Here is a 22,715-nt window from a genome sequence, read left to right as displayed (position 1 = left end):
ATAAATGCATCCCTTCCTTACATTTTGTTATATTTATTATACCCGTTACTCGTAGAGTAAAAGGGTATACTAGATTCGTTGAAAAGTATGTAACAGGCAGAAGGAAACGTTTCCGACCATATAAAGTATATATATTCTTGATCAGGATTAATAGTCGCCGAGTCGATCTGGGCATGTCCGTCTGTCCGTCCGTATGAACGTCGAGATCTCAGGAACTATTAAAGCTAGAATTTTGAGATTCAGCATACAGACTCCCGAGGCATAGAAGCAGCGCAAGTTTGTCGATTCATGTTGCCACGCCCACAAACCGCCCAAAACTGCCACGTCCACACTTTTGAAAAATGTTTCGAACGCCCACAAGACCCCCCGGGCCCGGACTTCTAAGGGGGGCCCGGATTTTTGACGGAAACATAACTTATATGCAGGCCCCCTTAACGGGGGGTGGGGGGGGGGGGGTTTCCCCCCGGGCCCGTATTCCCTGTCGCCGGGCCTGCATAAGATCGATCCACTTTGTTGCCATCCAGCTTTTGACCGTTTGCTTGTATGTTTGGGGTCATTATTGAGTTGAAACGTCCATTTTAGTGGTATTTCCCAATTGGCATACCACCAAATAACATAATTTTACTTTCGTCACTCCATAAAATATTTCGCCACTTTGTAATGGGCCAATTAAGGTGACTTTTGGCGAAATCCAAACGCCCTTTGACATGTCTGGTGTCTAACAGTGGAACTTTTCGTGGATGGCACGTTTTGAGATTTAGTTCTTGAAGACGTCGCCGGATAGTAACGCCACTAACATTCAAGCTTAAGTCATTTTTTATCTCGCTGGACGATGCGCCCTGCTATATCGCACACTAGATCAGTCCTCATCAGGCGTGGTTTTACGTAGGATACTACGATTTTCGGGCATTTCTTTAAAGCTTAAAGCATTATGAATCATTTTAGCAGAACATCCACATATTTCTTGGATGTCTTTGGGAGGTTGTTCAAAAATCATGAAAGCGGATCCCTGTCAAGCGCTATGTTTATGAACAGCTGTAAACAGCACTTTTTTGTTTAAATTAATAATATAAAAAAATTAACAACATTTTGAATAAAAAATTGATTTGTTTTTGTTAAAAATAATCACAAAGTTGAAACAAAATTAAATTTGTGAGCATTCATTTACTTTTTGATACATATACATATATATGGCCATGTTCGTCTGTCCGTCCGTATGAACGTCGAGATCTCAGGAACTATAAAAGCTAGAAAGTTGAGATTTAGCATGCGGACTCCAGAGACATACACGCAAGTTTGTTTACCTCGCTCGCCCTCTCTTACGCCAACAAGCCGCCCAAAGCTGCCACGCTCACACTTTTGATAAATGTTTTGATATTTTTTCTTTTTTTTTTTAGTCTTGTAATTTTTTAACGATTTGCCAAAAAATATTTTGCACCGGGTATCAGAAAGTCGAGGAACTCTACTATGGCGTTCACTCTTGTTTCGTAATCGAAGTGTTGTAAATTGCAGTATGTGACTAATTACATGCAATGGCATGTATAAATTTAAAGTTTTTTGGTGTATTATTTTGGCCTAGTGGTATTTTTCCTTGTCAGCAGTGCAGTCACACTGCCAATTATTCTTCTTCAAATTGTAGCGGCATTTTAACCAAAGCAACGTAGATAATTCGCGTCACTCATCTACGATAAATAAGAGTTTTATCCCGAAACATATAGCCTGTAGAAGAGCGCTCCCTGCCGGGATATACATAAGCCATGGAATTCGACGGCGCAGAGAACGGCCTGGGAATGGAATTTGGCGGTCGCGGCGTTCTGCGGGAGATCAACAAAAACGATGGCGGCACTAAGGTAAGCTAATAGCTGGAAGCGAAATAGCTGGACATGGGGGCGTGCCCGGCCTACCGATCGTGTGCGATGTACCAATGTGCAATAAACTTTCGGCATGTGTAGAAAGAGCACTGGCATAATACAACTCATGAATTTACATGTGTGTGTGTGTGGTAATGTACTTTGTACATATGTATGTACATACGTTTGGGCTGTTCTGCTATTTTCTTTATCCGCAATTGTTCATCGTATATATGTACATATGTACATAAGATTTGCCATTATTCGCTGTTACTAGCTCTGTGGCAGCTGTCGCGGGCGAGAGTTCTTCAGTCGATCGTCGTCCGCGGGACATTGTCCATTCCAGGTGTCCAGATTGCCCAATCTTCCATAGCTTTCACGAAAATGGGTAATAAGCCGGGCAAGACAAGGAAATCGGGAGCCTCATCCGGCAAAATTACCGTAGAGGCGAACGACGGACGAGGGAATCTGGTATGCCAAGGGAAAAATGAAAAATTACTTATTCTTCCTCTTGGCATTTACACTTTCCAGATGGTGCACTTTCCAACCAAAAATCTTAATGTGAATCGCTACTACGTCGATAAATCTAATGTCGCAGTGCTTAATGTAGTTTAGAGTGCGATAACCGCCCATCGAAGGATTTGAGTTTGACTAATTCTCATTGAACTTCATCACCCTTTTGCAACCAACCATGCTCGTTATAGAGCATCTACAGATGGTTTCCACCCTTTTCCGCATTAGTTTTCGCCTATTTTTAGTTCATTTTGTAGTTCGCTCTTTCTCAAGGTTTGATTCCTTTTATTTTCCTGAGTTTCAGTTTAAGGTTACAATTACACTTCTTTAATTCTAGGAACAGTTTGCCTCGCATAATATTAAATAACAAATGCACTGTAAACTTACTCATTTGTGCCAACAGTTATAGAAATTTCACTTGTCGAAGTTCTCTTTTCCTAGCAAACCTACAAACTTATTCAAAACTTATTAGTTAGGTTTCTGGGACCCTCACTTCTATCTATTATGATTTATAAAATTATTTTACTCTTTTGAGATCAGTCTCAGATTTGGGTCCCACTTAATGGTTCAACACCCTCTACATTGTTTTTGAATTCTCACTGATCCGGGTGCCGTGTGATATCTTGTCACCTGTCGCGCGCTGCCTAGCTAAGGCTAGAGCCAACATCTAACTATTGCAACCTCGTCATACCCCATCGCGTGGGATTCCGTTTCAGTGCATACATTTTCTCGCCAAACATGCAAAGTCGGCAATTGGGCAATGTGGAGCACTTCTACGGTTCGAATTGTCTCGACTTGAAGATAGTGCGCCATGATGCGCAACAATGGATGTGGAATTGCATGTCATTAGGCACCCACCAGGACTACACTGGAAACAATGTAATGAACGTAACCAACATATTTATTACACTGACACTAATGGTAATCTTTTAACGAAAGCATTTTGCCAATAATACTGTATACAAAACTTTGTATGTGAAGAATTCCATTTATTAACAGCCGGCGGTTTACGTGTTCTCAGTTTTCTGTCCCCTTCTTCAAGTGCTTCACCTTATTTTTGCATTTTCACTGCTGCCTTTCAGTCTGAATTGCGTCTGCGGCCTGTCTTAGTTTTTCACTGCAGTTCAGTCAAAAAGGTTGTCATATTGGGCCCGCTCTCCTGGCATTAATATTTTATAAATGTTGTCCACGAACTCGTTCCCAAAATGTTTTTCATATATTGCAGACACAACTGCGGTCTTAGAGAACAGGCCACACGCCATTGTCTTTTTAAAGCCCATTCTATTTACTCGAGTAAAAGGGTACCTATTCCAATCAAATACAAATGCAATGTTTTAATTTAATTGTTGTTAGAAACATTAGTGCCTACAAATTCAGAGTAGCTTATTAAAACAAAATCAAGACTATGGATGTTCTTCAAAAAATGTTCTATTTTTGAAACTCTGATACACGAATCATATAAAAAAGAATTATTCTTCCAAATAATTATTGAAAGAAAGAAAAATGAAATCCATTATCCGGAATATACGTGACTGTAGCCATCGTCTAACATCTGAAAAGTATTTGACAGTATTATTTAAGGAAGAGAGGACGGTGCTGATAAGAGGGAACGCCGTGAGAGCTAAAATGATCCAAACATATAGACATACGAAAACATCCGGATCGTCATGTGGATGCCATTCGAACTATTCGTTCTCTCATTCGGTGTGTCGATCCCCCGCACTCTCGCCGTGTTTAAAACATTTGTGTATGTGTGACGCTGAGCAGAGCAAAGCAAATTGAAAAAGAAAATATTTATAAATTGATTTTAAAGGCAGACATGATCGGGAGGCAGTGAGAAACGAACACAACAGCGGGTCGTGAGAAACCCGGCGGTATTACCAAATATAATGAAATCACTGTAAAAATTTTACAGAGTAGGCGAGCCCAAATCTGTGTCACAACGGAAAACCCGAATGAAGGAAAAAACATTAAAGATCAACCAAGAAATTCTATAGATCCATTTATTCATGGAACCAAGTGTATCGTATCCCGTCTCAGGAGTCAATCGTGTGTAGAGCGGCATGGACTTCCTCGCAAGTATCATCAAAAGGCCAAAAAGTATCGCTACCACTGGCATCACCACCAATCAGCCAATGACAATGGAAGCCTTAAAAGCTGCTAGTCCCGCTGATGATTACTCTACACCAAGGGATAAAGAAGGACTTTCACTTGTATCCCAGGACCTGGCCACGTTAGTAGAGTCCGCCTCTGAGAGTCCGCAACTAAAGGAACAGCACTGTAATCTAATTATGGAACCTATCTTGAACCCACTCCCAGCCCCCGAGGACATCAGTTGTAGTAGAGAAACAATACAGACATTTTTAAGCGAAATAAACTTCAATCTAAACCAAGTTAGTGATAACGAAATGGAGCACTTGCAAGCCATGAGCGGCGAGGTATGTCTCAAGAAATTAAGATTCCCTTTAGGTATAGTAATATATATTTTTATGTGCATCCCTGCATGGGCTATTATGGTATTATGCAAACGGCACGAATAAGATTCATTATGTAGTCCCATTTGGTTTCGTAAACTTATTACGTCGCAGACAAAATTATTATTATTCTACAAGGCGTTGTATCTAGCCATTTGTTTTTGGGTTAATATTTCACTAGCAATAGTTTCCTATGACCCCTATGACTAGTGCGCATTGTCAAAAAATTAAGACATTTTAATTTTCTTTACTTACAAAGCGGGTTTGCCGACCGCGGGAAACGTGGCCTTTTTTGTTGCCACCTTCATATTTTTTAGTGGCCCGCTCATGTTTATTCTCCTCTGACGTTAACCTTACAGTCCCGATTATTCTATAATGTGCTCTAATTAAATTCCGCTTGTAGAACGATGAAAAACATGAATAGACATAAAACATGGCCGCCGATCGCATTGAATTCGCAGCATGTTTATTTCGCACTGCACAAAAGCTAACATCGACCCAGTTGCACGCCCATCTCCCCACCTTTTGCTTCTATACCCGATTTATGTACGTCTTGATTGACTTTTGAATTAATGACATTTTCTTGCCGACTGAACGAACATTTCAAAAATGTGATCTTTTTTTCGCGAGAATGGAAAGTATCTAGTATCCATTCGATCGATCTTATATATGTACGAGTATATTCTTGATCAGGATCAATAGCCGAGTCGATCTGGCCATGTCCGCCTGTCCGTCCGTATGAACGTCGAGATCTCAGGAACTACAAAAGCTAGAAAGTTGAGATTAAACATACAGACTCCAGAGACATAGACGCAGCGCAAGTTTGTTGATTCATGTTGCCACGCCCACTCAAACGCCCACAAACCGCATAAAACTGCCACGCCCACACTTTTGAAAAATGTTTTGATATTTTTTCATTTTTGTACTAGTCTTGTAAATTTCTATCGATTTGCCAAACAACTTTTTGCGACGCCCACAAACCGCCCAATGCTGCCACGCCCACACTTTTGAAAAATGTTTTGATTTTTTTTCATTTTTGTATTAGACTTGTAAATTTCTATCGATTTGCCAAAAAAACTTTTGCAACGCCCACTCTAACGCCCACAAACCGCCAAAAATTGTCAGTGTTGAAGACTCTCCTTCGCACTTCCACTAGCTGAGTAACGGGTATCTGATAGTCGGTGAACTCGACTATAGCGTTCTCTCTTGTTTTTTTTATCAGATACTAACTAAATATGCCTTTGTATACAGTTTGGCAAAGGGAAAACCACGGTCACATGCGCTTTCTATCAACAGCGAGCGTCTTTCTTTTATAAAATGTGTCACCTTTAAAACCCTACCCCATCATCTGTAGTTTACGTTATTCATCGGTTAATTGTTTGGATTATGGCTATTTTTCTCGAAGAAATTATTTCTTTAAAAATATTTGAATTATAATCGCGATGCACACCCTGTAAATTATTTTCTTACATTTTCGCTTCTCTCGTTTGGTAGCTGAGTCCGCTGGCGGTGAAGCCCAGTCCCAAGCCGACGAGCATGGAGCAACAGAAGGCAATGGCTGCAGCTCTGGGACATCAGCTAGGCGCAGTCAAGGCTCCAAAATTTGGAGGTCTTCCCGAGTTCGATGAAATGCAAATACCGGAACTGGCTCCTTTAAGTACCGATATGGACAGTGAGTAAAACTAGTTTGTGGTACACAGAAATCTCTTCAGGGGGAAATTATATATTATATATTATGTATGTACGTAAGAGCGCAATGTTTTCTACCATTTGAATAATCAGCATTTATTCAAAGAAGAGGTCCTAGCTTGGGAAAAGAAAACATTTCCAGGTTTATGGATAGATTTCAGAGTAGGTCTTGTTATGATTTGCTAAATTCATTTTATAAATAATTTTTATATACCTAAGTAGCGGATATTTTTTTTGAAATTAATTAATTATTTAATCGTCATTATTCCGCCATTAGCTCAATTAAAATGCAGCCATTCGGATTCGGATGTATTTGTCGAGTGCTTATCGCTTCATAGCGAGCGCTATACAGGAGATCAATCAGAGCTAGAGGGCTATTCAAGTGCCCTTAATGATGTTTTGGAGCAGCAGCTGTCCATGACCTCAGCTTCTACACTGGAAGCTGATTTCAAAGATCCTTTGGCGGTTAGTCAGCACAACAACGTCAGCTATGAAGCCATGGATGTGGATGACATAAACGAAACCATGGAAATGTTAAAGGACGTTTTGGACCCGGAAGACCATCAGCTTATGCAAACGCATATTCTCAGCGTATCGCAGCAGAAAACAGAGAATAATTCTGTGCTGTATAATCAAAATCAGGAGCAAAAGAGAATAGAACAAGACGAGTTAGCTAAATACCCTGGATCCAATAGTGATGCAAAGGAGCCATCACTATTAGCATCAGTATTCTCTGAGGAGCCTGTTACTCCATTACATGAACCGGATCTTAACTTAACTGCCTTAGACTTTACGAAAGACGTAGCTAAGCATTATGAGGAAAATCAAAAGGATACAAAATATGTACCTCAGATAGGGGACCACCAACCGATCTGTAGTGCCCAGATGAAGAACGCACCAAATTCTGAAGAGGCCTTAAATCTCAATGAGGCTTCAGAACCTTCCACAAAACCAGCAAAAACTCCAAAATGCCTTAATAAAGTGATGCCATTTGCAGTGGCAGTAGAATCAATGGAAAAAACATTCACTCCCATCAGCCTTGAGCAAAATGCATCCCCAGCTATGGAGGCAACTGAAGACAGGACTGTGACGGAGCTTGAGCACATGGAAGTGGATGACTCCATGAGAGTGATTAATGCTACAGTGCTTACCTCATCTCGGGAAAGGCAGGATAATGCTTATTCACCCATTAAAACTGCAGGCCTGGAAAGTCAATTGAAGATGACTGAAATAGAGCTACCAGTAGAATCTATCCCAGCAGCACAGATCTCAACGCCCATACCGACACTTCAAGCCATACCGACACTGCCCCTTTCTCCGCCCATACCTACACATCGCCCAAAGGCAGCGGAAGAACTAGAGATCGTGACTTTGAGGGAGTTGGCCTTGCCTGATGATGTTCTGCCGGGGGGGAAGGTGGAATTAACGCAGCTTTCACACGGCCGCGCGCCCTATGTGGCAGTCCCACCAACGCAGCTGCGATCAACGACGCCACTTTCCTTGGATCTAGATGGAAATACAACCACTGCAAGCTCTCCAGAACCCACTTCGCCTAGTTTCCCTATCAGAGAACCCGCTGAAAAACAGTCCACCTTTCCACGATCACCACATGCTCCGCCCGAGCAAAACAACATGCCCTATTTGGACGAAGCTGTTGTAGAACCTTCTTCAGATCGCAAGCAAAGCGTCTTCGGAGCTGGTGTCATTGAAAAATCATCAATAGTCTTTCAGTTAACACAACCAAGTCCACAGAAGCAGAACCTTAACGAAACCTTACCCATGAGCGAGATTTCTCCCAGTTCCTCAAATATGGCCTTTGACAGCGAAAACATTTTGGAGAACAAGCCACAAAAGGATACAGACACATTCGCCGTAAGTCTGGGATTGTTCGATAATAAACAGCGCCGCACTTTCTCGGTGATTCAGTATCCGACGGAAGAGGAGGTGTCCAAATCGCGTAGGACTTTCTGCATGCAGCATAAGGCTTCTCCAGCAGTTGAGGCCACCGAAGATACCGGGGCTGATGACGTCATGGATGTAGATGTCTCCATGAGGGCATCTGATGTAGCTTGGAAGGAACCCCAAGCACCAATTTCAAATTCACCGCCTATTCCTACCCACCAACATTTTAAGAGACCCCCTATCCATGAGTCGAATTCCCCGGTGTCACCCTTTCGAAATGGTACCGTTGCGTTAGAGGAGCAGGCTCTCTCCGCTAAAGAGCAAGCCACGCTAAGCGCCAGTGATGAGAAGGACGATGTTTTCTTAGAGCACTTTGGTGCCATTTCGCCAGTTTCGGATGACATGTTCAAGACCATCAGTGGTTCCAACAATCAAGCACAGATTAGGGTCAATGCTGATAAGGAAATTGGAGGAAAACCCGCTCCTGCGTTAATCAAAAAGAGGGGTGGTGCAGCTGGCGAGCATGAGGCGATCATTGATGCCGAATTCCACGATGGCGCCACCAACCAAAACCGTAAGTCAATGAACGCTTTTATCGTTTTTAAGGAATGTGCCCATGTAATTTTTATACCCGTTACTCGTAGAGTAAAAGGGTATACTAGATTCGTTGAAAATTATGTAACAGGGAGAAGATATCGATTTATTTTTTCAAAAAAACTTTTTGCCACGCCCACTTTAACGCCCACAAACCGCCAAAAACTGTCAGTGTAGAAATTTCTCCGTTGCTCTTTCACCAGCTGAGTAGCGGGTATCAGATAGTCGGGGAACTCGACTATAGCGTTCTCTCTTGTTATACCCGTTACTCGTAGAGTAAAAGGGTATACTAGATTCGTTGAAAAGTATGTAACAGGCAGAAGGAAGCGTTTCCGACCATATAAAGTATATATATTCTTGATCAGGATCAATAGCCGAATCGATCTGGCCATGTCCGTCCGTCCGTATGAACGTCGAGATCTCAGGAACTACAAAAGCTAGAAAGTTCAGATTAAGCATACAGACTCTAGAGACATAGAAGCAGCGCAAGTTTGTCGATTCATGTTGCCACGCCCACTGTAACGCCCACAAACCGCCCAAAACTGTCACGCCCACACTTTTGAAAAATGTTTTGATATTTTTTCATTTTTGTATTAGTCTTATAAATTTCTAACGATTTGCCAAAAAACTTTTTGCCACGCCCATTCTAACGCCCACAAACCGCCCAAAACTGTTACGCCCACACTTTTGAAAAATGTTTTGATATTTTTTCATTTTTGTATTAGTCTTATAAATTTCTATCGATTTGCCAAAAAACTTTTTGCCACGCCCACTCTAGCGCCCACAAACCGCCAAAAACTGTCAGTGCTGAAGACTCCTTCGCACTTTCACTAGCTGAGTAACGGGTATCAGATAGTCGGGGAACTCGACTATAGCGTTCTCTCTTGTTTTTAACTGCTGTTATCTGTTTTCATTCATACTTTTGTGTATATGTTTTGTCAATGTTATCGCATGTTTAAACACCCTTTTCTTTCCAAAGTAGTTTGGTGTTGATTCTATTTATATGTATATATGTATATACCCTTTGAAATTACAATTTTTTCTGAATTTCATTTGCAGTTATTTGCAGTTATATGTTCTGTATTAGTATGTATGGGTATTAATATCTCACGACTAAATATCCTGTATTCAAATTCGTTAAAAAGTATGTAACTGGCAGAAGGAAGCGTTTCCGACCATATCAAGTATAAATATTCTTGATCAGGATCAGTAGCCGAGTCGATCTGGAATCTCCGGAACTACCCATTTTGCAACGACCACTCTAACGCCCACAAACCGTCCAAAACTGCCACGTTTTGACAGTTTTTCTAACGCCTACAAACCGGCAAAAACGGTGTTGAAATTTATCTTTGCACACCCACTAGCTGAGTAACGCGTACCTCATAGTCTAGGAACTCGACCATATTGTTCTTAAGTTTTTGACGGTTTCTGGACGTGGCATCCTTCCGCTGCGTCGGCGTCTCGCATACGTTCGCCTTATGTTTAGTTTTTAGCTATTATGGTTCCTAAATAAACGGAAACGTTTTCTTCTACATGTATAGTACTTCAAGTCTATACTTCCCTTTTTTCTATACGTATAGGAGGTGCATATAAAAATAAACCTATGTAGCACACATGCAAGGCAAAGAACCTGAACCTTGATTTGTGAATTAAAAAACTTGTGTCGAAAAGAATAAACCAAAAGAAAAGAAAAGGAGCTAACTATGCAATGCAGTTAGTACCATAATTTTATTTTTAATGGCTGTTTGTCGAGTTCCGAAACTGATTTTTTGCTTTTTTTTGTTTGCATGCTCTGAAGCTGGTTTCTGATGAAACATACGGCTCGTTTTATTTGGCCGCTCTCCTTAATTGGTACTTTCATTTCTCTCTGACATCTCGCTTATTTCCACAGCTATCTGTGTCTCTTCTGACGCCCTTATCTGCAAGAGCGAAATGTAAGAAGAAGAACTTCTATAATTGTGAAATCACTTTGTCTAATTGAAGAAACACTGCCAATTTTAAAAGGCAAACCAGGGGCGCCCAAATGTATCGTTATCGCTGACTTGGAAAACTATTTCCAAAGCTAAAACCACCCTACACAGGAGCAACAGCTTAGATGAGAGACTTTCTTTTTTGCTCTCATCATTCACAGAAATTGCAGCAGAGCACAGTGTTGACTCGCTAAATAAACTTTGTGTTTGAAAGATAAACATATAAAACGTTAAAAATATAAATATTTTTTTCAAAGGCTGTATTTGTCAAATCGACTAAAGTTTACAATACTAAAAATAATTTAATTGTAAAACTGTATATTTTTAAAGACACAATTCCAAAGAAATTAAACATTACAGTTTATTATTGCTATTAGTCAGTTAAATAGTTTCTAGTATCAACGCCTTACTGTTATCTGCCGTCTCCAACTGCTCACACACACTCAAGAGCATGGTATTCAGCTGAGAACTCTCCGTGTACCATAGCCCCCGTCCCAAAAACGTTGCAGTAGAGCAAACGAGACAGTCAGTAATGGCAGTTCAATGGTAATGGATAGAGGAATGGCATAACTCCAAACAGACAACGTGTACACAGCGCTAGCGCTCTCTTCCTCGCACCTACTCTCTTTGCGCATTTGCTGACTGCTGAATACGGTTCCACCGTCCCACACTCCAGTCAGAATTAAGACTCGTTCGCTCGCTAGCGTGCGTGCGTGCGCTGGGTTTCTTATTGGACTCACAGAGAGAAATGTAAGCAACAAGAAATTCCATTTCAGTTAGTTTCCTACATCTGACGTCGCTTTATCCATCGGTCCCGTCCTGCTGTTAAATCTTGGTTTTGCCAGGCTGCAAAATCGGAAAATGTAACTTTCAAAAATGCAAAACTAGCCTTTTTTATTTGTTTACTAAGGCTCGCGAGGTTCTCTTTTGAAATTGACCCGCAAGAAGGACTACAAATAGAAAATTTAATCAGCAGCTGTGCTGCAGAAAAACAAAAAATAGGCATAAATAATGCCAGCCGAATCGCTTAGGAAAAATAGTATGTGAGAGTGAGAGCGTGAAACTTCATTGTGCGGTTATACATATACATGCATATGTACGTGTGGGTGTTATTCGGGTGCCGTGTGGTCACCGTTATTATGTGAGAATCTTAAAAGTGCAAACCTTGCAAGACAGGCAATGAAAATGCAGCGCAGTGAATGGCTCTTTCTCTCTTTGGCTTCTTCGCTCTTTAAGTATACGCTTCTGCTCTCCTTCACTCAACCCACTTTCGGAAACCATTGTCGATTGCATAAAATGACTCAGAAGTCGTCGTTGGCCTTTGTTTTGTTTTGGTTCGGTGTTTTGAAAACTTAGATATGCACAAAACCCGAGCTACAAAGCGGCCTTAATGGTGACCTAAACATAATATTTTGGTATGCCTCGGGTTGTCACTATTTTTAAAGGCTTGTACCGCTGGGCTTCGCAGTTGTTTATGTGTTCACCATTTTATTTCCAAATGCACTGAGAAAAAGGGATTCCGTCTTGGTTTGTGCCCGTTTTATTAGTCTTCTTAAGATACCAATGATTTCAAATTAAATCCGTTCATTTTTAAGATTGCTGGGATTGTTGGCTCCAGAAAGCCTAACGCTTAAACAGATTGTTTTCCCTAAAAATTTCTCTAATTCCTTCGTGAGTACTGTAAAAGTAACAATGCTGCTTTTATGCAAAACAGACACACCTCAATTTCGTGCCTGGGTTTCTGGGTTTGGTATTCAGGGGGTTGAATGGGAAGGGAGTCTTGAGTCATACCATATCTTATTTTATTTTTTACTAACAAGTCAAACAGAAAGACAGTTTTTTTAAGCCTGCAGAGGGCAAGAGTAGAATTATTTTTACAAGTGTATGGATAAACAGAAAAAAACACTATGCATAGCTTTCATTAAAAAATGAACATTTACCCATCTCCTGAATCATGCTTATACTTAATTATTCCATATGAAAAAGCTAATTATATTTATAAATAGCTTTGATCAAAACTAATATTGATTTAAGCCAAGCATGTAATATCAAATGAACTGTATTAATGGTAGTATAATTAGTCCATTGAAGAAATAGGAATGACTCATGTAAACTTTAGTTTAAGTTGTTAATTGGATGAGATATTGCATTAAAAAAAAATATACAAATGACTTCACGGCCGAGCATGATACAATAAACCTATACCCAATCTTTTGTATCATATAGCTTAATTTCCAGATTGCTATTTAGGGGGCGTAATATCTTTTGATTTTGTTTTATGTGGCATAATCTTTGCTTAAAAATGCTAGAATTTTGAATATAGGAAAAGGTCGATGGGAAACCCCTTGACGTTGACATTAATTTGAATATAATCTTAAAAACAGCCGGCGCTTAAGTGATTAACTACTAAATGTCTTTGTTTTTTTTCTTCTTTTCTCACAAATCACAAAAACGCACGCGCATGTACTCATGTAAACATAACCATATAAACCAACAAAAAACGAACACCAACCACAGTAATACTGAAATCATCAGATTTTGATTATTTGTACACGAAAGGCAGCAATAATGCGCCTATCGACCGCAGTTCGCTGCTGCTGAAGTTTGATCCCCTCCTTGGAGCCCCTGTTCCCGTTAATCATCCGAATCAGCAGGAGCAGGCGCTGCAGAATATTCTTGGATCGAACCAGTATCAAAACCGGGTTCTTAGCCCAACATTGGAGGAGCACGAAGCAAGTGACGGGAACCAGTCTTTTGGATTAATATCGAGTTGCAAAGATACATCCGTGAAATGGGATTGTAAGCCACCTGTGGATACGTCAAAAGTAAGCTATACACTTTCTGTTTAAAATTGCACAATAATACGAGAGTAAACTATAACAGAATTGCACAATAATACGAGAGTAAACTATAACAGAATTCTCCATGCACAAAGTTAAAATAGTATTATTATTTAATGTAGTTTTATTAAGACGACTAATATTTACGATTTATTTCAACAGAAGCATGTTAAAATGAGTGTAGACGTTATTGATAACGATTGCAACAAAACCTTCAATAATTCCAAGTAAGTAATAGGTGAATCAGTTTGTGTGTGCCATGTTACTAATGCTGGCCTTATCATTTAGCCCTAATACGGAGGATAAAACGCACAACTACAACAACATGGATGAACTGGAGAAGAAAATCAAAAATGAAGTGTAAGTAAGCCTTATTTACAATAGATGCCAACTAATTTTGTGTAACGATTTAGAACGAGGTCCGAAGACATTGAAAAGAAGCTCAAAGAGGGAGAGCAGCGCGAGGAAGCACTGATCAAGCGTATTACAGAAAAGGACAAAACGAATGCAAAACTAAAGTAAGCCTCACTGCTATTTGTTTTACTGCGAAGGTGATTTTTTAGTTTCTTTAACCTGTAACCTGGATCAACACCACTAGTTGATCGCTGACGTGACCGATTCTATTAGCAAAGGAAACTCCGTATTATAGATCTTAAAGCGATACCTTGTACGCCATATATCAGGTAGAAAGAAAGACTGTGGCATTTCATTTTTAACTTCAGTTTATTTTATTTGCCAATACCACAAAAACATTTAACCGGATTACTATTTGAACAGGTATAATAACAAAAGATGCTATAATTTATTTTATGTAAACAATCATCAATAGTTTTTTCAAATGCTAACACAGTAATTCACAGTAACACAGTAATTCAGTAACACAATAATTCGGTAGTCTAGTCACTTGACTATGGCGGTCCTTCTCTTTATAATTTTTTTAAATTAATCAAACTTATTGTTTTCAGACTGCCCTTATGTTAATTATTTATTTGTATCTTTCTTACTTAAACAGCAGGGGTTTAGAAACTTCAACTACCCAGGAGCATAGATAGATTTATTCATATTTTTATTTATTTATTTATATTGATATTTTTCAGCGGTGTCATCGAGGCATATGAGAAGGCAATTGCGGAGCTCATTAGTGAGAAGGAGCAGCAGGCACAGCTGCACGAGCGGCAGTTGCAAGAAGTCCAGGCAGACCGGGACGCCAATTACCATCACTTAACGTCCCTGGAGACGACATTTTCCGATCTTCATGTGTAAGCAATATCTGATCAGACTTACTAAAATTAGTTTGGCATTGAACCTACTGTGGTGGTATTGCAGGAAATACGAAAAAAGCAAAGAGATGACCTCGCAGCTTAAAAGCAACGAGGAATCGCTTCTGGCGGAGCGGAAGCAGATAATGGACAATCTACGGTTGCAGGAACAGCGCTACGACAAGATGAAAAACCATGCCATGCAGCAGCTGGAAATGTGAGCGATTATATTCATATTAAACGTTTTCCACTGACAATTATTTTCCCCGACCTAGTGCAAACAAAAAGCTGGACACATACGCGAGGGAGCATGCCGACGAAACGAAAAAACTTAAAGCTTTACTTAAGAAGGAGGAGATCTCTCGGGTCTCGATGACGGAGCAGCTGCAACAAAAATCACGCGAAAACGCCGATCTGCTCAAGATCTGCGAAGAGCTTATCTATGGCAAGGGTCAAGGTGGTAGTAGTTAAACCCAACTCGCGGATTTCCCGGAATGTAATTTATATGTTGTAAAATCGCACGCACCCTCATCACAACAATCATTTGGCTCCCTTTTTGCCTTTCTCACTAGCGGCATGTCCGTAAATCAGTAACTGCGCCACCATCGTCGTCATCTCCATTTGTCTAATGGTGTTATAACCGCTAGGTTGCGTGGTCTTCACTGATTTTGAAAATGCATATGCACAATTGTATAATTTGCCAACCCCATTTATGTTGAATTTCAAGATTTACTCCTAACGTTTCGACGCATATTATACGTTTTCTAGATTTTTAGTTGACCCGAAAACACTCACACAAATCGCAAGCAGATCAATTGTTCCATTTGAGTTCCGCTCGCCTTACGGGTCTAGTTACCCGGCATATGTTACTATTTCTGTATCGTATCGAATCTGTCTACTGATTTATATTGGCGGCGAACTGTGCCGGAAAACTGGTGTTTAGCAATTGGGCAAAGAAGCAGAAAGCTAGTGTGCAGCGGCAGCTAAATCAACAGACAAATGCAAATTGTAAGCAACAGCGTTCGCTTGAGGCGCGCTTTTATAAAATGTACACATAGTTTATTAAATTAAAAATTTGTAATAGTTGTACTAAAAATATATCCGTAATACATACTAGTACTAAAACAAGAAAGCGTAAAAAACATAAAGGGAACATTTTAAATATACGAAAAAATTTATTTATGCATAATACAACACATTGGTTTGCTTTGTTCAACACGTAATTCTTAGTTTGCGCCTTATAGTAAGACAAAGAAGTTGCCTTACAAAAACTAAAAGTATACAAACGGATAGTGAGACCGGAGCGATATGACCCCACATTTTATAAGTTGAGCTTCTTTAGATGTTTTTTAGCAAATCATTTCTTCTAGAGCTTACATTATATGAAAGTTTGTAAACTACTCAACGGGTAAAAAATTTAACAATGTTTAATTTATCAACAATATTGGAAAAGACAACCCACAACGCCAGTGAACTCGTACAGAATTGACAGTTAATAAATTGAACTTCCAAGTAAGAAAATTAGTGTAATCTAAGAATAACATTAACTTGTTTATCACCAAGTTGAAAGTGAATGAGGAAAACAAACTAGAATTGTATACAAATTTGTACCCAGTCCATGTAATCTGATAAACACTACTTCATATTAACATCATACATATATTTTTCTAAAGTAGGAACCACGGATGAAACACTTGCGCTTTTAGGGAAAGTTTTCGAGAACAGAACCGGAATAACTGTTGTAGTTTGACATTTGAAAAAGAATGAGTTATATATATTAATGCGCTGTAAAAACACAAATACTCGTAGTATTACAACATGCCAGCACATATGAACTCCGATGTGCTAAGCAAGCATGTGATGTACGTAGAGGTGATTGATTGAGATGCATTCAGTAAATAAAATATTTAATTGCATTAAAACCGATGTAAAGTGGAGTTTATTTTATTTAAAGCCGTTTAAGTTTTGCCTGGTACTAAGAAAACATACAGTGCCAAAGGTGTTTGATGAAAATTGATGGTCTTTGCCAAGAAAACAAAGCGTGTTTGGTATTGTAAAATTAAAAATTTAAATTAAATTGTGGACAAAGCCTTTATCATCGACGGCACGGAGGGTAGCAATCCCCTCTGCGTGTCGCCAGCGGCCACACCTCTGATTTGACGGGAGCAGGTCATGTCAGTTGCAATGCTACTGCCACAACAACGACTCAAGGGAGGCTAAGGCGCTCAGGTGCCATAGTCGATACAGACTCGGACCTGGAGAGCGTGCAGCTCTCTAACGAAGAGGAGGAAACCTCCGCTCGCCGAAACCAGGCAGCTCCCCACGCAGAGACGGGCCGAAGCGTTCAAGCGAGGGGATGAAGGCTAAGGCGCAATACAAAGCCGCTCTTCGCATCCTAAGCAGGCTCAAGGGAAAAGCCGCCCTATCCCCACAGGAGAAGGCAAAGCTTACCTGGGCCGAGCAAAGGGTCGCAGAGGGCAGGCTGCACTTCGCCAACCTCCCCAACATGGCACCCACAGGCGGATTCGCCAACAAGGTGGAGAGTCGCTTGCCAACAAGAGGCAACGCTCAACCGAGAGCGCCAATAAGGACGCACCGGGGAGCAAGCGGCGACGCGGGCCGAAGGAGGCAGGGCCGAGAAGAAGCTAAAAGTCAGTGAGGCGACCAAACGACACTTGATCGTGGCACTCATTGACAGAAGCATTGAAGCCGGCAAGATGACCGAGCCGCGGTGGAAGTTGGTGCATGCGCGACTCTTTGAGTCATTGTTTGCACGAATGGAGGAAGATCCTGAGGCCCCCATGCCCACATTTGATGGTGCCGGGTGGCTGAACGGGGTCAAAATCCTGAAGTGCATGGATGACCCGACGAAAAAGTGGCTGACGCAAACGGTCTGCCAATTGGAGGCGTTGTGGGAGGGGGCCCAGCTGGAGGTGGTGGACAGGGAGCTAATCCCGTCCATTCCTAAGGCGAAGGTTCTCTTTCCCATCGCAATCCAAGGGGACCGGGCGCTGAAGCTGCTGCAGCGACAGAATCCGGACATTCCAACCGCGGGCTGGAAGGTTCTGCGTGCAGTCCTCCAGATAAATAAAGAGGCGGAGGACATCCTCTATCCGAGGTACGGGAAGATGGCGTGGGGCATGGGGAGCGTGTACCTGCGCCTCAAAAAACGCCATCCCGGGGATAAGGATGCTCACAGCCTGAAGGCAGGCGAGGTGGAGAAGGACCTAGGTCTGGAAACCATCGCGGATGCCGCCCAGGGACTTTCGCTGGACGAGACGGACGAGGAGGACGGAGACCTGACGTTGACAGTCAACCCGTCGAATGGAGATGAGCCCAGTAACCATGCCACTGAGGGTGCTGCAGCTCAATCTTTATAAAAGCAAGGTCGCGTCGGCGGAACTCCTTATCGCCCCGGAGCAAGGGTCCGCCGACATAGCTTTGATCCAAGAGCCCGGATCAATCCGGAATCCGGAATGTCCGGATTCTGTCGCTGCAGTAGGCCACCCTGGTGGAACGGTAATCTTTCGCTTCTACGCAATAACCTCCGAGAATTTTTGTAAATCGCCAAAGACGCGAATAGTGATATAATCAATGGGGAATACAAGATCCTACTCAGGGATTACAAGAAGGAAATACGCAGGGCACAAAGAAGCTCGTGGAGAAACTTCTGCTCCAATATCGAGACGGCCCCAGAAACGGCTAGACTCCGGAAGCTGCTATCGAAGCAGCCAACCATACAGAGTCAGCTCAAACGCGATAACAGACAGTGGACTGAGGGCAGCGAAGAGGCCCTAACAGCACTAATGCATGCTCACTTCCCAGGATGTACCGAGGTATCCGAGGCCAACAAGCACCAGGACCTCGTAACTGCAGAAGGGCATCTCCCAAAAAATCTAATATCCTCTAGAAGAATCCAATGGGCTAGAGACTCCATGCTACAGGTGACCAAAGAAGTGATCACCCCATGGCTACACGCTATATTCACAGCTTGCTTAAGCACGGGCTATATCCCTATTCAATGGAGGACCTCTAGGATTGTCTTCCTGCCAAAAGCAGGGAAGTGCAGCCATATGAGCCCCAAGGATTACAGGCCGATTAGTCTCACCTCTTTCTTACTCAAGACGCTAGAAAAGCTACATCAGAAATGATGCGGGACGACTACACTCATCCAACCAGCACGCTTACACGAAAGGTAAATCAGTGCAGACGGCACTACACTCATTGGTAGCCACCATTGAGAAAGCCCTGCATAACCAAGAATATGCTCTCAGAGTGTTTGTGGATATATCCAGAGCATTCAACAACGTGACCACAGACGCTATAATGGATCGCCTAGAAGCGGCCAATACGCTCCCCGCTATCAGTTTGTGGATAAGAAATCTTCTAAGCTGTAGACGGGTACAATCCGATTGGGGCACCGCCTCCATGGTGAAAGGAGCACACAGGGGCACGCCGCAAGGCGGTGTCCTGTCGCCTCTCCTGTGGAATCTGGTGGTGGTGGTGATGACGACCTGATCAAGAAATTCGAGAGGAAGGCCCCAAAGATAACAGCCTATGCTGACGATATAAGCATAATTATCACGGGAGTCTGTCCATCGACACTCAGCTCGATTATGGAATCAACGCTCAGGGAGATATGTGAGTGGGCGAAGAGTGTAGGACTCACCATAAACGCGGACAAGACGGACCTCATTCTCTTCACCAAGAGATACAAGGTGCCGCTATGGGTCCCCCCGAAGATTAACTCAACCAGGCTAACCCCGAAGACACAAGTCAAGTACCTCGGAATTGTTTTAGACAGCAAGCTGACATGGAAGCCCAATGTACTAGAGAGGGTGAAAAAGGCCACCATAGCGCTATATGCATCCAAGAAGATGCTTAGCAGCACATGGGGCCTCTCACCCGCTCTAATGCACTGGGTTTACATATCGGTGGTGCGTCGAACTCTGATGTATGGAGTCTTAGTATGGTGGCAGGCTATGGAAAAGATGACTTACAACAAGCTCATGGAGAGATCTCAGGCACTGCTCTGCATAACAGGGGCGCTGCGGTCAACCCCCACAAAAGCACTCGAAACTTTAATTGGAGTTGATTCCCTAGACCTCCACGCGCAAATGATTGCAGGAAAGGCTGCACAACGCCTAGTTGCATCAAGGAATATGTCTCTACAAGGACTCGGCATAGTTCAATTGCTCGAGACATGAGCAGTATATCTGACTACATGGTCACCAGAACGGGCACGGATGTAAGAACAACAACATTCATGGGACCAGACGACTGGAAAACAGATCAGATCAATATATACACCGACGACTTCAAGATGGAAGGAGGAGTTGGAGCGCGCATATACTGTAAAGACCCTGAAATGAGGCTGTTGTATAAGGTACCAAGCCAATGCAGCATATTCCAGGCGGAAGTATTCGCCATAGGTCAGTCAAGCGGCGTTAAGATCACTGCAATCGTCAGCGGTCAGTTCCAAAAGTGTATTGGCAACAAGGGTGGCACTAGATATCCTTAGCACGACCACGTCAGTGCGGATCTACTGGGTTCCCAGCCACCAGGGCATCGATGGTAATGAGACGGCACACGAACTTGCAAAGGAAGGCGTTGGACTGGCGAATTAAAGATCAGAAAACGTTCCTGTCTACCTAAGAACGCTCCAAAGCGAACTGGAAGGACGGGCCGACACACGAGCCAAAAGCAAATGGAGGAGAACTTCCACCACCTGCAAAATTTCAAAAATCATGTGCAAAGAGCGCAACGCAAAACTCAGCCACTACGTGCTGCATCTTCCAAGGAAAGACTGCACACTGTTAGTAGGAATTCTTACAGGTCACTGCCTAGCTGCGGCACACGCAGTCAAACTGGGCATTACCGACAACGCCAAAGGCCGGAAATGTGATGAATTCGAGGCAATCGAAACCTTAGAGCATCTCATTTGCAAGTGTCCGGCCCTAACAAGGGCAAGAATAAACTACCTAGGCGCTCCTGTTCTGGCATGGCTAGAAGATGCCTCCAGGAAGAAGCCAGGCGAACTACTTGCCTTCGCGAAAAATACCTCGATCCTAAAAGATTTCGAAAACTACGTAAACATTCTCTAGGCCCATAAAGAAAAATTCGGACAGCTACGGGCCGTGAATGCCTTCCGACCTAACCTAACCTTTATCATCGACAAAGTTCATCGGTCCACCTTCGAAGAAATACCATCATAATTATTTTTGTAGTGCCTAAAATGATTGCTATATATGTATGTATAAATATTTTTGTTCTTTGAGCGTATCAAACAATTTGTTTTTGGCTGACAAACAAAATGTCTTTTTATTGGGTTGCTATCATGTGTATTTTGAAAACGTTTATACGGCAAAAGAGCTACAATTTAAACTTAGAACTCCTGAGCAACAGTCAATATATTTTTCAGTTTTTTTTATTGCCCCAAATGGCATCTGAAATTTCATACAAATGCTATACTTTAGGTATATAGAAATCGTATGATATATTAATATTTAGATGTAATTACTCTAAAATTTATTTAAATAATAATTTTATTACTATATTTTTTATTATCCGAGATTCGTCCGTATTCATTATATTCATAACCTTTTCATTTGTTTGAGTTCCTGTTCTGAGTTGCCATGGTGGACAAATAAAAGTTCAAACTATTCAAGTCCAATTTATATAAGTCCATCGTGTTTTAAAATATATAATTTATTCAAATTGAAGATTTGCAAAACGTTGAATAGGGACTTTAGTTCTCGAGTTGGGAAAACTTTTAATTTGCAGCCCTAAGGACGTGATACAAAATTATGCAGTACCGCAAAAAAAACTGCCTAAATTCCTTTCGAATTGACGCATAAAAATATAGGCTAGAAAAACAGATAAAATTAAGGAAAATCTTTAGGCCTGCTTCTTCAGGCAAAAGCACAAGAATACAGTACAAACCTAAAAGTTCCCGACACTCATGGAAAAAACATAAACATAACGCACAATTGTTTTATAAAGTCGGGCCAGTTAGCTAATTCATCCGTATCGATACCCTTCGGAAACTTAACAGCGATAAGACTACAACAGGGCATAATGTGACTGCCTTGAGGCTTTAAAACGAAGTAAAAATCAACTCTTTTGCACACTTTTTTCGAGGCACACTCGATGCTGTTTTATTTGGGACCAAAAGGAATTATTATTTCTAAAAAATAAGGGAAATGTTGTTATATACTTACTCTATGAATGTCTATCCATGTCCGCGGTGTTTCAAATTTAAAGTAAAGTAAAAGTCTCGCAGCTCTTTAGCATCCGTTACGGGTATCCAATAGTCGTGGTGTCTGACAATAGCGATCTCCGCTGTTTTTGGATAAGACTAGGGGTCCACACCATTTTCTGATGAGCCAAAACCGGGAAAATATTTGCGTGCGCTTCATGATGAACATCTATAGTATGTATGTTATTATAAGTACTCGTTACAATACCTCCATTTCACTCCTCTTAGCAGATGAACGGGTATCTGATAATCGATGCTAACGCGTTTCTTTTTTTATATGACTTGCTTTGGCTTTGGCGTTACCACAACCGTCATTTCCCAAACTACATCCTAAATGGATAACGTAGTGCTCTTATTTCTGCTATG

General features: G+C 41.6%; 1 protein-coding gene across 4 annotated transcripts; it reads left to right on the top strand.

The window, feature by feature from the left end:
• The first annotated feature begins 1,609 nt into the window (after positions 1 to 1,609).
• LOC122622565 (transforming acidic coiled-coil-containing protein 3) lies at positions 1,610 to 17,017 on the top strand. 4 transcript variants are annotated; one of them, XM_043801119.1, is made up of 10 exons: positions 1,610 to 1,850; positions 6,332 to 6,509; positions 6,804 to 9,002; positions 13,552 to 13,817; positions 13,995 to 14,059; positions 14,121 to 14,192; positions 14,246 to 14,350; positions 14,930 to 15,091; positions 15,159 to 15,308; positions 15,367 to 17,017. In XM_043801119.1, the coding sequence occupies exons 1-10, from the start codon at positions 1,758 to 1,760 to the stop codon at positions 15,560 to 15,562; spliced, it is 3,486 nt and encodes a 1,161-aa protein (XP_043657054.1). In that variant the 5' UTR covers positions 1,610 to 1,757; the 3' UTR covers positions 15,563 to 17,017. The 4 variants fall into 4 exon arrangements, with proteins under 4 accessions (XP_043657054.1, XP_043657053.1, XP_043657052.1 ...); XM_043801118.1 differs by having other exon boundaries at positions 1,611 to 1,850; positions 13,510 to 13,817; XM_043801117.1 differs by lacking the exon at positions 1,610 to 1,850 and adding an exon at positions 4,204 to 4,801.
• The last annotated feature ends 5,698 nt before the right edge of the window (positions 17,018 to 22,715 follow it).

The sequence above is a fragment of the Drosophila teissieri genome, chromosome 3R (assembly GCF_016746235.2).
Source record: "Drosophila teissieri strain GT53w chromosome 3R, Prin_Dtei_1.1, whole genome shotgun sequence".
Lineage (NCBI taxonomy): Eukaryota > Metazoa > Arthropoda > Insecta > Diptera > Drosophilidae > Drosophila > Drosophila teissieri.
This window is presented reverse-complemented; position numbering and strand designations above follow the sequence as displayed.

Coding starts and splice junctions, on each gene's coding strand:
- LOC122622565 (XM_043801116.1), top strand. CDS start 4,427: ATGGACTTCCTCGCAAGTATCATCAAAAGGCCAAAAAGTATCGCTACC. Junction 14,193..14,245: donor AAGAAAATCAAAAATGAAGT/GTAAGTAAGCCT, acceptor GTAACGATTTAG/AACGAGGTCCGAAGACATTG. Junction 15,309..15,366: donor GCCATGCAGCAGCTGGAAAT/GTGAGCGATTAT, acceptor TCCCCGACCTAG/TGCAAACAAAAAGCTGGACA.